We start from the raw sequence: 16,804 nt of genomic DNA, 5'->3' as shown, positions 1-16,804 counted from the left end.
TTAGTGTATATTTCTGAGGCCTGAAACTTGAACATGGGTTTATGGATGCAGTCTCTCCTGTGGAAATTGCAGGAAGCTTGCATTGAATTTAACAACCAGGAGATGTCCAAATTATTTTCAAAATATGACTTAAATAATCGTGAAACAAATTAGAACAAAACTTAAATTTCAAAATGTATGAGTTAAAGAGGAATTTGGATTCTTTGTTACAGTACCACCCAGAATGCCATCTTCTCGTCCAATGATCACAAACCAGGCCGGTAACCTTTTGACCTTGGCCTGGCTGCCAGGACGTGTGCCGTCCTACGTGAAGGGTTCTAACATGACCTATTTGGTAGAGATGAGAAAGCCGCCGAGCCACCTGTGGCTAAAATTGATTGATAATGTAGAGGAGAACGAATTTGATGTGTACGATCTTCAGGAAGATCAAGACTACATGTTCAGAGTGAAGGCCAAGAACGAATTTGGATGTAGTGAACCGACAATGCCTCTGTCCATCACTAGAAACAAAGGTAAGTTTGTGTGTTAGATAATTAAAGACTCGCTTTCTGAAGTTTCTTTATATACATGTACTGTATTTGCAGTTAGGTCTATGTCCACAAATAAGCCCACTTCTTTATTTTTGCAAAATCATCAATTTAAAAAGTTCAAGCTACATATGTAAAAGTGGTTCTCAAATAAGACTTCTCCAAACTTTAGACCTGAAGTTTTACACTAGGGAAGATGGCTCATTTGAGGATGAAAACAGATGTTAAAAGATTGTGTCAGTTGTTGATTGTATAGTGATTCTGTGACCTTGCTTCATGCAAGAAATTGAATTTCCCTTGGCATAGATCGCTAGAGCAGCAGACTTGCAAGTCCTAAGGTTGATAGTTTGATCCCCCTGTGGAGGCACATTACTCGCTTTCCTTTTGTAAGATTAGACTATTGTTGGAAATTTATTTACAGCTGTTTTGAATTTATCATTGCTCATCTTTTCTGTATATCAACATTCAGTTAAAAAGTTGCTTAAGTTTGTTGTTAGTTCTTGCAAAGTTGTAAAGTTTGACCAATTTCTGTGTACTAAGGAAAATACTTAGACAACCATGTTTGTTTTGTCTCAAGTCAATAATTCATTGAAACAAAAGACAAGTAACATTTAGTCCTAAAAATGAGAATGATCTATGACATTTAGAACATATTTGTTTTGTTACAGATGACTACATTGGCACAGCCGTGTTGAGTAGATCTGGGTCACGAGGAAGTTTGGACAGTCCCTGGTCGAGGTCTAGAGCTTCATCAGTGGACAGTCTGTTGGAATCTATGCCTTCCAAAGGTTTGCTTTGCTTGCAATTTTGCCTTAACATTTATTTTAGTCCACCACCATCAGATGGAGGGCTGTTCAAATCGCCTTTCTTTTGTGGTCCATCCTCCTTTCGTAAACATTTGTTGATATCTCTTGAGAGGATCAGGACCATAATAATCTTTCTCAAAATGAATTTGTGCTCTCCCTTTGGTCCTTTTTCATGCATGTTTAATGTTGAGACTGATCTAAAAACAAGATGGCTGATAGGAGGCCATTTTGAATTTTGACAGTTGAAAGTTTTCTTAGAAATTTAAATTCTTCATGGATCTCAAATTTTCAGATGAAGGTTCCTGTTAATAAGTTTCAGCTTCAACATCAAAATAATGTGTAATTGTGCATTGTTTTCAGGATAGCTGATATAGTCTTACAAAGACTGCCATTTTCCCCTTGTTTGTATATCACATTGCCACTGTTAAGGTCTAGGCCTCTTGTTATCTATATGATTTCTTTAAAAAAATTGTTACTGTTTTAGCTTGCAAACCAGAATTTAAACTACGAGAGGACACCTTCTATGGAGCAGAGTCTAGGCCAGTGACGATATCCATGCAGGTAAAAGGGTTCCCTCTACCTAAAGTGAGGTGGTACTTCCAAGGGAGGAAACTCAAGCTTGGAAATCGGTACAAGTCATTTATCGCCCCTAACGGCACCGCCACATTGGAATTCTCGCGAATGAGTGAGAAAGACGTCGGAGAGTATAAATGTCGTGCGGAGAATGACCAAGGCATGAGTGTCCGGATATTCAATCTGGAAATGTCAGGTATGTGGGGATGATTTATTTTTAACCTAAATAGCACCAATTCTTACCTGACCCATAATTCCTGGAGTCATGGCTTGTAGCTTGCTGCAAATTGTCCAATAAAACCTCGGGTGTCTTCTACAGAACCAGAAGGTCCTCATCATTACACTGTTGCTAGGTAGAGAATTATAACTGTTTTTCAAGTTTCCACAGGCCAAATTTATTTTTTAAATCTTCTTCTTACAAACCATATGATATCATTAAATTTATTGTTTATTGTGTATTGTGGTTTGCTAGGTACAGGACTTTCAATTTAAGATTACTGAATTTGTCCTGTTTTGAAAATTCAGACTTCAAAGATATGATAAATTTTGAAACAAAATCTCCAAACCACAAAGCCTAGAAGTGCAATGTTTGAAATACATGCGAGAAGAAATTAGTTCATTCAGCGCTTCAATTAAGGATAGAATTTGTGATAATTGAAAAAAAAGAAGTTACAATAAAGAACTCAATATAAACGAAGGAGTAGCTGTATATATTATATCGTAATTATTCACTATCGTACTTGAAGCAGCCATGCAGTGTAGCCTTCCCAGGCTATAATTGTTTGCCTATAGAAGACTAATAGAATCTAACATGGGTCTATTCTGTGGACAGGGATATCTCAACCAGAGTGTAAGAGTTTGGCCAGTCAGCACGTAGCTTACCATGTGCTGGCCAGCCAAACTCTTACACAAGGGTTGAGATATCCTTGTTCGCGGAACAGACCCATGTTTGATGATTTTTCCCACACACTTGCAAGCAAATGTAAGCTTTTATGAAAGTTTTTTACTGCGTCATATGTAATGCTCCTTGGAATGTGTGTCAAAATTAATGACATCATCATTTACGACATATGGTTACACGACGTAAAATGATGACATTACGTTATTGTGAGCAGCGTCATATTGTGCATGCCAGCTGTCTTTACCCCCGTGTGTGAGACCAATTTATCTTTTCCCTGGCAACTGAGGGATAACCTGTGAAAATGTGAGAAAATACACTCACAAGAAATCAGTAATGATCACTTCATTGAACTTGTTGTTGATAATGTCACACCAAGGCTGGCTTTATTGATTCAAGCTGGCAAATTACACGATTTTTTTACGGTACTTCAAATGCAGAAAAATTGAAATATATTATTCAGAAAAAAATCTGTAAGCTAAGGTGTATGAGTTAATGCTTATTGGTCCTGTTTATATATTTGTGGTCCGATATGTACTGTCTAGTCCTCTGTTGGTATAGATGCTCCGACGTTCCTGGAACCACTCAGAAACATAGTGGTGGACCACAGGGGATGTGCTAAGTTGGAATGTCGCGTTGACGGAACACCGTTACCAACTGTCAAATTCATGAGGGACTGGCGTCCAGTGACAGAATCTTCGCGTGTGAAGATTGTCCACGAAGCCCCCGACTACTGGTGTCTTACGATTGAAAATACCATGAGCAGTGATTGTGGTCAATATCAGTGTGTTGCTGAAAATGTTTCTGGGAAAGCGGTCAGCTCGGCCAAAATCACAGTGGAAGGTAAGAATGCTGGATACACTTTGAGGAACATATTGTTTGTCTAAAAATATTGAAAGCTTTAAATGCTATTCTGTTTAAGATATTATTTGCAATGATTGTCTATTTTCTGTATTTAATTCAGAAGTATTACTGCTAATATTTGATACATTTTATCATATTTTGTAAAATAAAATATCTGGAACCTGATTGATTCTTTTAAAAATCAAAACTCGATCTTGTCCACATTGAAACTAATTACTGTATTTATCCTCGAATAAGCCCCCTCCCCTAGTGTATATAAGTTTGGTACCATATTTATCCTCAAATAACCCCCCTCCCCTAGTGTATATAAGTTTGGTACCATATTTATCCTCAAATAAGCCCCCTCCTCTGGTGTAACATTTTAGTACCATATTTATCCTCTAATGACCCATCCTACTAGTGCTAAAGTTATAGTAATAATTGGAGGAGGTAAACCAATTTTTGCTGATTGTTTTAAAATTGATAATTCTACAAAAATGAAGAAAGAGAGTATATATTGTGGCTGGGGCTTATTTGTTGATAAATACGGTACATACAAAAAAATTATACAGGAAAGGTATACATATTTGATATGTCATGATATGTGCTGCCTTTGCTAAATGAACTAAATTAAACCTTCCAAATATTGGCAGTTATATAACTTAGTGATTTTTGAATGCTTTGTAGAATAGCAATGGTTTATGCTAATGATTATAATTTGAGTGAATCGAGAAACAATAGCTTAATAGCTTAAATTGTGTGTTGTCTGTGTAAAAAAATGTCTTTATCTATCTATTATAATGCAAAATTTTCAATTTAAAGAATTGATATCAAAAATTAAAAGTGTTCAATATATGATAATGATACATAAGATATTGACCAAGACCATCCCAATGAAAATGTTTTATGTGTAATAGAATATGATACAACATTGATTGTTTGTTGGAATAAATAGACACATATCTGGACCACATCAGATTGTTCAAATCCAGATATAGCTTCAATTAATTCATGATTCTCAATCAAAAGAAATCTTGAATCAAATGTTTGAAATCTCTGAATAAAGATAACACATAGCTTTATCATCATGAGACAGCTCTAGGCAACAGAAAGTAAATAAACACAATGAAAACTTAATATTTCAGATAAAAATTATCTAATTTGTATTTCATTTTAAGATTTTGTTTATGAAATGTTGAACAATTGAATTGGTTTGCTGTGATATAACATTATGAAAAAGGCTGGCTTTTAGTTATAGATAGTTGCTTCAGCTTTTGAATGTTGCTAAGGAACTTGACATCATATATGGTCAAAAGACACACAAGATATTCAAATTTGCCAATTAAATTACATCATTAGTGGAATAATGAATAAGCGCACCACCAACAATTGCTATAGTAACCAATGTAGATAAACAGTTAATGCAATCACAATTTACTGGAATGCTTTACAGCAATAAAATTTTAAGAAAACCAAAAAAACAAACAGGAAAGTGGTAGATATTTTACTGTAAAACAATTTTTGTTCTAATTTGTATCATTTGTATCGACAATCGCTCTTCATAAAACATGGAAACATGTTAATATTTTATTGGTATATTGAGATTGAATGGTTTATCAATATTGATGATAGAGTTTTTGTGTTGCAGTCAAATCTGTCGAGATTGATTTCTGTCTGAATTGACTAATAACAAATTATTAATACCATTGCATTGCTGATTTTCCTTTCAGAAAAGTCTGCTGAAGGTAACACTCTTATCATTGTGTAATATCTGCATGGCATTTTACTGTTCTCTCTGTCTCTTAAATTGTGTTCTGTCTGAATCAATCTTTAATTCTTACCAGTGTTATTTTTGTAACATCATGACTATATACATAAAACCTGTATATACCAGACACTCTATGTAGTTAACATAAGTTTACTTGTCTAACTTAACCCTGTGTATTACAAAACTTGTATAAACCAGACACTCTTAAAAGTTGGCATCAATGTACTTGTCTACCTAAACCCTGTGTATTTCAAATCCTGTATAAACCAGACAATCTTTGTAGTAGTCACCAGTGTACTTGTCAAACTTAGCCTTGTGTATTTCAAAACCTTTATAAACCGGACAGTCTTTGACTAAACCCCATATATTGCAAAACCTGTATAAACCGGACAATCTTGTAGTTGACATGTAGTATACTTTTCAGACTTAACCCTGTGTATTACAAAACCTGTATAAACCATACAATCTTTGACTTAATCCTGTGTATTACAAAACCTGTATAAACCGGACAATCTTGTAGTTGTCATTAGTGTATTTGTCAAACTTAACCCTGTGTATTTAAAACCTGTATAAACTGGACAATCTTTGTATTTGTCATCAGTGAATGTGTCTAACTAAACCCTTCGTTATTTATTTTTTTAACCTCTCTTAGAATTTCATAAAATAAAGTTAATTTTTGTGAAAGTGAACTATGTATATCAAGCTCATTGAATTTAAATCTTTTTTATTCAGATTTAAAAAAAATGTCCTGCATACTTTAAAATCCAATGAATAACTTTTCTAAAAAAAATATTCTGATTGCCTCTTGAAAAATCATTTTACATAATTTGTCAGAATGATTAAAATATAAACCATTTAATAATTACAAAGCATCACATCTTGTTTGGATATTTATAGCCAAAGTTCTGCAGTGTGCTGTAATAATGTTATGTTACTTCGTCCACAGAGAGAGTGCCCCATTCCCCAGGTCTACATTACCGTGAGGCTCCTGTGGAGGATTTCTATTACATACTTGAGGAACTTGGCAGGTATGCAGAGTTATTTCCCCTCTTTTAAATGAAACTTTAGATAATTTAATTTGCACAATGAGTGTCAATGTGATACAATTTTATAATGTCATGGCCACAGGAATTCATACAATTTAAGTTATTTTTAGCCCCATTTTGCTGGCAGACACTGATTTTACTCTCAAGAAATCAATTCCAAAAGGAAAATCATATGAGAATTTTTAATTTTACTATCAAGTCATCAGTAGATTTATAAAAGTTTAGAGAATTTATCAACTTTAATTCGTAGATTATATATAATGACTGTCTGCTAACCATAGTTACTATGATTAACAGATTGATGATATTTCAAAGTTATGATAAATCAGTGATTAAAATTATCACTGAAAATACAATTGGAATGAATCTTAGAAGTTATACCTACATGGTGGTGGGTGAAATATCAAGATATATTTCCCTTTATTCTGTAAATGTCACTTTTCTCTGTCCTGCATTACTCGATAATCATCATAAAATCTGTTATATTTCTGTTTGTGAATAAGGGGACGTCACGGAATTGTACGGAGGGTACTCGATAAGTCATCAGGGAAACAGTACGCAGCCAAGTTTATCCCTGTAGCTGATCCAGAGATGAAGCATTTCTTCCGACAGGAGCTTTACAACCTCCGAGCTGCCTCTCACAAAAATGTAGTGGGCGTCGTTGATGCCTTCCAATCAAACAGGAGCTTAGTTATCATCACAGAACTGTATCCAATCAAATGCTAGTGAACATAATTAATAAATCTCTAGTCCTGGAAATAATTTCTGTTTTACAAGTAAGGATTATGACATTGTGTTGCTTGAGATTAAATTTGTATAAAATTAGAGTGTTTAGGATATATCATTCTGTTTCAGTCAAAATTATCAAAGCCTATCAAGTAAAAGTGTTATTTCGAAGTAAAGACTATTAATATTTATACTTGCATGGCAGGGCTTCTTCTGAATTGAAATCTGATTGAAATTATTTCAGGTACATACAGTTTATTGAAGCCAATTTCGAAAAATTTGTATTTTATTCATGAAAATTTTTTTTTCCAATTCACCAATTTTTCCTCAAAATTAGACAAAAAGGTCCCATCCCAGTGAAAAAGCCTTATGTTTATGTTTGACTTGTGTCTCGAAAGTGAGTTCGTATATATATTGTACAAAATTCCACTGTGTTTGGTACTTTTACTTTAAAATGTTGACCTTGACCACATATAAGTGCTAGCGGAGGAGAACTCCTTGACCGTGTCCTGTCTTTAGACAACTGGACGGAGAGTGATGCGGCTTTCTTCATCCGACAACTACTGGAAGTCCTTGATCACCTTCACCAACACCAGGTCTACCACCTCGACATCAAGGTAAACTCCTACATACATGTACCATGTTTAGGGTGGTCAAATGTTGATTTCTGTTTTTTGGGTGTGTAAAAATGAATTTATGCTCAAGGAAATTCTTTCAAAATTTGTATGAATTAAAGACAGAAAACGTTGAGTAAATCTACATCTAAGTATATTTGCATTTGATTTTCGGAATGATGTATTATTAGAGTAGAATTGTTTATAAAGCTGTTACATCAGAATTTCATATTTATCCTAAAAAAAGCCCTTCCCTATTGTAAAAGATTGGTAAGGTATTTTCCTCAAATAAGCCCCGTCCTTTAATGTTAAAGTTCGGTATGGTATTTTCCTCAAATAAGCCGTCTCCTCTATTTTTCCTCAAATAAGCCCCGTCCTTTAAAGTTCGGTATGGTATTTTCCTCAAATAAGCCATCTCCCCTATTTTTCCTCAAATAAGCCCCCTCCCCTAATGTAAAAGTTTGCTACAGTATTTATCCTTAAGGAACTCTCTCCTAGTATAAAACTTTAGTACTGAATCTGTCCTCAAATAACCCTACCTTTATGTAAAAATTAAGTTTTGAAGCTTAGAGAGGGCTTATTTGGGAACCACTTATAAGCTTGCTTCATAGGTATTTTGAAATTGATGATGCAGCCAAAATGAAGAAAAGGGCTTGTTTGTGGTTAGGAGCTTATTTGTGTTCTGGATCGAGCTTACTTGCAGATAGATACGTTACTATGTACATATGTATGGTTCGTATTGAGCACCAGCCTTTTGTGTATCATACTTGACATGAGGTTTCAACATTTCTCCGCTAATTTCAGCCTGCCAACATCATGTTGAGTGCTGCTGACTCTGATGAGATCAAACTGATTGACTTCGGCTTGTCTCGCCGCGTTCTAGCTGATCAGTCGGTTCGCTGTAATTACGGTACCCCAGAGTTCACCTCACCAGAACAAGTCTGTAATGAAGTTCTATCGGCTGCCACTGATATCTGGAGTGTCGGGGCCCTTGCCTATCTTCTGTAAGTCAATGTAATACTAACTTGTCAAATCTTGTGGCAGAGCGCATGATTAATTCAATTTAATACACTGCCTCTGCTTGGGATCAAACCCAGCACCTCTGGTCTAGTCTTAAGCTCAAACGATGGAGCTAAAGAGAAGATCTCTCTAGCCGAGCGGTATATTGCGGCTAGTATTTACCAGGGTTACATACTCCTCCTCCAGGAAAGAACTTGTCCTCGAGTTTTCCAGGGGTGACAGCAATGCTTCTATCCTTGAGTCCCTACATGGGCGCCAATGTGGCAGAGTGCATGATTAATTAAATTTAAATAACTGCCTCCACTAGGGATCGCACCCGGTACCTCTGGCTTACTAGTCTTACGCTCAACTAATTGAGCTAAAGAGAAGATCTCTCTAGCCGTGCGGTATATTGCTGCTAGTATTTACCAGAGTTACATACACTTTGTGAAAACATGTTGATTTACTCGGGAACTCCCATCACCAGATAATACTAAGAGGCAATATACTGCATGACATGAATCTTGGTTGTGTTAAAACATTTATTGGTTGCTATGGAACGCTCATTATAATTATAACAAATGCTTCTGTAACGATGAACGATCATTATAGATATAACAAATACTTCTGTAAGGATGAACGATCATTATAAATATAACAAATGCTTCTGTAAGGATGAACGATCATTATAAATATAACAAATGCTTCTGTAAGGATGAACGATCATTATAAATATAACAAATGCTTCTGTAAGGATGAACGATCATTATAAATATAACAAATGCTTCTGTAAGGATTATTGTTATATTCCTGTTAAATACAGCTATAACCAGGAAAGTTTGTACCCACAAAGTAATTTGAAAGCTTTAATTAAACCACTAAAGACAGGACACACAAACATTTCATATGTTATACAGTATAGTGCCCTTTTAACAAAGCCATAATTGGCTTAGTTCCTCACACTTAAATTTCGATTTACTATATATTTCAATATCCAACTGAATAGCTAGGACCTTTACCATTTTTATTGTCTGTGTTAAGCATAACAGTAACAAAGGATGTAGCTCTAGATTCACATTCAATCTCAAGTTTGATAGTGACCCGAGCACTAAATTGCCTCATGGCACTGGCCATGTGTATGTGTAGCGAATGGGAATTAAGTCCGTACTCTGTCAAGTGATGTAACAATGACTTAATTGATATTTTGTTACATTATACTTTATGTTAACAGGCAACAAAAATGTAAAATTTTATCTCAAAAATGTTACTTTAATAATTGATAGTTAATAATTTCGTAACATTAGACTGGAGGTTTGATTTTGATTTCTGTTAAGAGAAATTTAAATTTATTGATAATCTCCGCTCTTTGTATGATCTGTTTCAGACTTGTATTTATTTGTTATTCCAGTGTGTCCGGAATATCCGCCTTCCAGGACCGAACGGACAAGGACATCCTGTCATGGGTGGAGACCTGTGACTGGGAGTTTGATGACGAAGGATTTGAACTGGTTTCCAAGGAGGCCAAAGACTTTATCAATAAACTTCTGGTTCTTGAGCCAAGGTAAAAAGAAAGAGTGCTCAGTAATCACAAATTTGTCAGAATTTCTGAGAATTTTGGTTTGGTTTGTAAGAATTTTGGTATAATTTGTAAGAAATTTTTCCTATAATTATCAGTGAGCGGCTTACACTGGAGGAGTGTATGCAGCATGCTTGGATAAAAAATGCAACCAACCGTGGTCAAGGACCGAAACTGAACATAGAACACCTCACTACATTCCACAAACAGAACAAGAAGGAGGTAAGACTCCATTGTGACATTTAATACTGCGTAATGTATTTTGTCATCCTGGGTACTCCAGGGGTTATGTTCACTTTCACTCTCTGTACCCAGGGGATGCGATCACTCTGCCTCTCTGTACCCCTGGAATATGTCCATCCTCGATACTCCAGGGGTTATGTTCATCCCTCTCTGTACCCCAGGAATATGTCCGTCCTTGATACCCCTGAAATATGACTAGGTGAAATCGAAGGCTTGGTCACCACCTGGTGGATAAAACAAAATAACAGTATGATTCTTTGACTTAGAAGTTAATTGTCACACCTCTATAATCTTCAAAAGAAATTCATCAGATCAGTGATCTATTGTTTTCCTGTAATAATTGTCTATTGTCTCTATTGTTACAGAGGCTACTGGGTGCCCTACAGACATGTGCTCGTGTCCAGAGCCTAAAGGCCATTATAAATGATGATCTCGAGGAAGAGGATACAGGCCTATACCCTCTCAAAGACAAGACCTCTGGTGAAATGATCTACCCAGACTCACAACACTACGGCAAATTCCTTGACCAAGAATCATGGGCAGATTGGCAAGTACGCTACCACCAGGGCGGCGATACCTTACTCGTACCTCTGGCAGAGCCTAATTACACAGCGCGTGTGCGTGAGTACAAAGAGGCTGCCAGTGAGAGTGATTACTCAGAGGAAGGGATCGTCGAATGGAACGATGAAGGAGCGTAGGTCGGTGAAAGATGTTGAAAATGAGTATGTGTCCAGCAGCAACCCTTGTCTCCAAAAAGAACTGGAGTGGGCTCTTGTGGCGGAGGAATTCAAACAGCAACAACAAACACCAGAGGAACTATTTGACAAGGAACAGGTTGACCCTGGTAAATTGAAATGAGATTTAGATAATGGGGTTTTATTCCAGACAGTTACAAATTTCAGTGTATACATTAGTACCATATGGGTTTTCTCTGGGTACTCTGCTTTCCTCCCACAGTATGTGAGATCCTTCACGCTTCCATCAGGGCCCACAAGAGTGATTAATTTCAGTTGATGTAGATTCTTAGTCAATTTTTGTAAGTTTTAATTTTTTCTTTTAAATAACAGTTACATAATTTACATATGAATCTGTCACGAAGGTCATGTATGTAGATCTGATAAAAACCTGCCTATATAGGCCACCTGTTTGAGTTCCCAATCTTACACATTTCATTTGTTATAAACCGCTATATATAAAGGACTGTACTTTTAATATGACTGTATTATCAACAATTTCTTAATATTATACCGTACAATGTGTTTATTTTCTTTTCTAGCGAAGTTGCCATTGTTTGCCACTAAGCTTCGAGACCATGCTTTCATGCCGGGCGAGACTGTGACCTTGACCTGTCGGGTCCAGAGTGAGGGCACGCCCTCTGTTAACTGGTTCCGTAATGAGGAGCAGGTCTCCGAGGGTAACCGCCTCAGAACCTCCCTCTCGGAGGATGGCACAGCTACTTTGACAATTGAATTGTCCAAGCCATTTGATGAAGGTGTGTACAAGTGCGTGGCAAGGAACCAGGCAGGGAAGTCTACGAGCTGGGCAAGAGTACTAGTCGGAGGTCAGTGGTTTAGTTGATCAAATATTCATATTACCATATGCATGTTTTTTTTTAAATTCTGGATATATACTTTATATGAGAAATTTCCCAAGGACCTTTTCATTTATGTGAACAAATTGTTTAATTGCATATAAGTAGCCTTTCAGGCATAAATCTTATTAAACCTACAGATATTAAAACTGGCCATGTATACATTTCAAGACTCAGCATAAAATTAGATTCTGAACTTACAACTTTGGTCCGACCGTTCAATAAACAGAACTGTAAATGTATTAAGACCGTTTGTTGATTCTCTGTTACAGGTGTGACGGAGGAGCCTGGACGTCCGGTGGTGATCCAGGTTTCAGGGTCCGAGGCCTTGCTGGTGTGGGAGCCCCCCCTGGCTGATTGTAACACTCCTGTTACTGGCTACAGAGTGGACTACAGGAAGTTTGGTAAACACATCTTACACTGAATCATTTAAATTAAAGAATAATATCATATGTTGGATTTTATGGCACATATTACAGTCTTGAGAAGTTATATTGACTTGAAAACTCCTGAATTTACTGGGGGCCACGGTGGCCGAGTGGTTAAGGTGTCCCGACACTTTATCACTAGCCCTCCACCTCTGGGTTGCGAGTTCGAAACCTGTGGGGTTCTGACCTTAGGCCGATGGTTTTTCTCCGGGTACTCCGGCTTTCCTCCACCTCCAAAACCTGGCACGTCCTTAAATGACCCTGGCTTTTAATAGGACATTAGAAAATTCAAAATAAAATGAAGCAATCTTGAAGTACATGTATTTTATTTAGAATTTGTTATCATTTTTATATATATATATATTTCTTATCTTACATCAGATAAATTTTCCGAATGATTATCAGATTCTTTCCTTTATGTTGTTCCGTCCTATAGGAGATGAATCATGGACGGTTGCTGCCAATGTGATTGACGAGTGTTGCCTAGTAACTGGTTTACTTCAGGGGCGGAGCTACAGGTTCCGTGTATCCTGTGTGAACAAGTTTGGCATCAGTCCTTACAGTGTAGCATCAACAGAGGTGAAGACCAGAACTGACCCAGGTAAGTAAAATATCTTATCAGATCCTTTAAATTGATTTATAGAGAGGTATACTTTTACATTTCACACATAAATTAAATTGATTAATAGAGAGAGGTATACATGTTGCACATAAATTGACTCTAAAGACATTATAGAACAAAAAAATGGCTGATTTTTAGTCTCTTGTGCTGTATCCAGCTTCACTGAACTGGTCATGGTTATCTCCCTTTGATTCACAGATGCCAAGGTCACAGTTGATAAGTATATGGCAGCCCTTCTTGCCAGACAGAGGGAAGTGGAGACACGCCCCTCACCAGCCTCTAGCAGAAAGGGGTCAGAGGTCAACTCCTTGGGTCTTACACTGATGGAGGGATCACCTGAGGAGTCCTACAGCTTCCTTAACACTCTGTACAGGTAGGCTGTGATCTGGTGGTCAAAGGTCAAGGATAAAAAGGTCAAATATATTGTGTTCGCCTTGTATGCATGACCATCTGTGATGAGGATGTCTCCGGAACAGATTTCAGTTGCTAATTTATGCACTGGCATCAGCCTTACAAAAAAGATGGCGGTTACATGTATACCAAAATGTAGTCAGCTGCCACCTGTATGACCTTGAGCATTATAAATATTTAAAAACAGCATATTACAAGTTTCCAAAACATTCCTCAGTCACTGTTTCATGTGTGGACATGCAGACTTAGGAAAGAGGTAAAAATGTGAATGTTGTATGTCTCATAAACAAGTTAGGTCACAGAGACCTCTACTTGACCTTTTACCCTGCATTGATTGTGAACATGAAAACGAATGATAATACAGATGTTCGGACCATAATCTTGGCTAGTTTTTCCTGAATGGACATCTGCAAACTTTGGAAATATTTGCAAGTGACAATTTGACTTGTCATAAACTAAAGTGGGGTCACTGCGACATTGCACATGTCCTTACTGTATTACATTATTGTACTAAAAAATATTATCATAATATAAGGCTCCCAGACCATACACAATGCATCATATATCTTAGCCATGGTTCAATGTAATGATCGACCTTCTGAAGTTTTCAATCTATAAATACCTTATATATTACCTATAAGATATAATTTCAAATAACATTAATTTACCACATTTGTAAAATGATACAGTTTCTGCTTATATATATAGATATACATTTCGAAAAATATTTGAGGTCTATTTAAATCCTTGATTCAGTTAAATCAAGTTTTGTTTTTGTGTTTTTATAATCTGTTCTTTTTTTACTTTTTCAGTGGCGGCTTCTCTGACTTAGTTTGCTGTAGAAAATCTAACAGTAACACACTCTATCTTGGAAAGATTGTCCCTGTTCAACCTGACAATATGGACGCAACAAAGCATGAATATGAAATTTTAAAGACTCTCTGCCATGAAAGAATCGTCTCCATGTACGAATGTTATCTGTACAAAGACAGTCTGTATATGGTGCTGGAGTTTCTGTATGGACTCAATGTCATTCAACATCTGTCCTTCAAAACAAAATACACGGAGGATATGGTTGCCAGGGTGTTACGCCAGGTCCTGGACGGTGTCGAGTACCTACAACATGAGGGTGTTGTCCATCTCAATCTTCAGCCCAGCAGTGTCGTCATGGTGAGTCGCAGACACTTGGACATCAAACTTGTTGACTTCAGTCTGGCCCGAAAGGTCGCCCAGGAAGGTGATGTGATGACCATAGAAGGCTTCCCAGAGTTCATTGGTAAGTAAACAACGACATGCACATGATTACGGTGGTTATATAATCATACATATTTATATTTGATCTCCAGAAAAGAATTTACAAAATCATGATTACATAATTTGATTTAAAAGTCAACTAGTACCCTGAAAAAGATTTGGTAAGAAAAAGTGAAATTGTAAGTAAGATTAAGTTCACTATACCTGGCTCAGCTTGTAGAGCCAGGGATTATCATGCTGGAGACCTAGCCAGAATTTATGATGTCTGTTGTAGGGCCAGAACGCACTACTATATGAAAATGTGGAATTCTCTGACACAATTTGGTGTTAATAGATTTTGGTGCAGACAAAATAAATATGGCATGACAGAACACCTACTTTACATTTATGGATAAATGAGATATTTATTTTCCTGAACCACCCATTTAGTCCTGTTTGTCATACAGCTAGTATTCAATGTAGTAGTTGGCTTTGGCCCTGAACCGGAATGGACTAGGTCGGTCATCAGAGATCAGGTAGCTCAATTGGTAGAACATCCGTCTAGTGTTCGAATGTCCCCTTTTTGACCCCGTCTGGCCGTGCATTTTTCCACTCCTTTTACATTTAGTGCCCTGACCAAACCTTAGTTCAAGTGAGGTGAATACTTGACAAGGGGATACCCAAACCTGGATCGTGAGTTAGGTTTTTGGGGGCAAAGACTTCAAAAAAGAGGGATGAGTGTAGCGGAACGTGATAGCGTCAATTATCTGTAGCTCATTTGGTAGAGCATCAGGCTAGCGTTCGGAGGTCCTGGGTTTCAAACCCTGGTTTGGCCATACATTTTCCCATTCCTCTTACACATGTAGAGCCACATATATAGAATTAATTATCATTATTATTATTTTTAATTTTTTTTAATTACAGCACCAGAAGTTCTCGCCAAGGAACCAACTTCATTCCCAGCGGATATCTGGACTATTGGGACCTTGGCCTTCCTCCTGTAAGTAAACTTTAATTACATAAATGTTGATCTCCCTCGGAAAATAGTTTGAAGCTAATTCCTCTCAGTGTTTTGTATTTAAGCCAAATAAAGATGCAGTCCCTATCTGTGTCGGGGGGGACAATAGGTTTTCTCTCAGTCTGTCTTGTAAGAATCAATATGTAAAACCAAAGTTTTCAACAATCTATCAGCTTCATTCCAATGATAAAGGACGATTATATTTCAGACAAGTTCCAGTTTTTTGGGGTCAAGGTCAATGAATTGGGGGGGGAAAATAAAGTAAGGGGTTTTTCAAGTTAAAAAAAATTTTAAGTTTCTCCAAAAAAGGGGTTTTTGGGGGGGAATTCCCCCCCCAAGGAATTGAAAAAGGACAGGGCCCTGGTAAATTAAAAAATTTAGTTAAGGGGGTTTTTTAAAAAAAAAGTTAATTTTTTAAAGTTTACTTTTTTTTTTGGGGTTACTTTTAACATAGGGAACCCTTCCCGAAGGCCCCATAAAGGTTATTGAAATTTTCTTAGCAATTTTATTAAATTTTTATTTTTTCTTTTAAAAAAAACGTTAATTTTTAAAATTTCCCGAGTTTTTATTTGACTGATAAAAACCTCTATAAACCACTGTTTTTTCCTTAACAATTTCTTTTGTTTCCCAATTAAAAAGGGAACCTCCTATAGAGGACTGTCCCTTTTTTGACGGGTAATGAAACACCTTTTAAAGTTCGTTTTTTTTTTTTGGGAGAGTTCCTTTTTTTTCCCCCTTTTCGAACCTCCTTTCTCCGGGGAGACGGCCTTCCCTTGGGTCCAATCCGTTTTTAAAGGTTGTAAGGGGAAGGCCGAGGGAAGTCTCCAAATTTTGGGGGAAGGGGTCTTCGAGGTAAAATTTTGTAAAGGTGGAAAATAAAAC

At 36.7% G+C, this 16,804-nt stretch overlaps 1 protein-coding gene across 1 annotated transcript in view; it reads left to right on the top strand.

Annotated features, from left to right (window-relative positions):
• Positions 1-16,804, top strand: part of LOC117317411 (obscurin-like) — a 42,153-nt gene that overhangs the window by 12,973 nt on the left and 12,376 nt on the right. The window contains 19 exon segments of the mRNA XM_033872222.1: positions 213-512; positions 1,196-1,315; positions 1,818-2,102; positions 3,366-3,647; positions 5,378-5,392; positions 6,362-6,443; positions 6,965-7,168; positions 7,666-7,804; positions 8,606-8,805; positions 10,209-10,361; positions 10,475-10,598; positions 10,985-11,316; positions 11,357-11,463; positions 11,896-12,180; positions 12,483-12,614; positions 13,075-13,239; positions 13,459-13,633; positions 14,484-14,947; positions 15,829-15,904. Of these exon segments, the coding sequence (XP_033728113.1) occupies positions 213-512; positions 1,196-1,315; positions 1,818-2,102; positions 3,366-3,647; positions 5,378-5,392; positions 6,362-6,443; positions 6,965-7,168; positions 7,666-7,804; positions 8,606-8,805; positions 10,209-10,361; positions 10,475-10,598; positions 10,985-11,316; positions 11,357-11,463; positions 11,896-12,180; positions 12,483-12,614; positions 13,075-13,239; positions 13,459-13,633; positions 14,484-14,947; positions 15,829-15,904 (3,640 nt within the window).

This window comes from Pecten maximus, chromosome 19, assembly GCF_902652985.1.
Source record: "Pecten maximus chromosome 19, xPecMax1.1, whole genome shotgun sequence".
Classification (NCBI taxonomy): Eukaryota; Metazoa; Mollusca; class Bivalvia; order Pectinida; family Pectinidae; genus Pecten; species Pecten maximus.
Note: the sequence above shows the minus strand (reverse complement) of the source record. Positions and strands in the feature narration are given on the sequence as shown.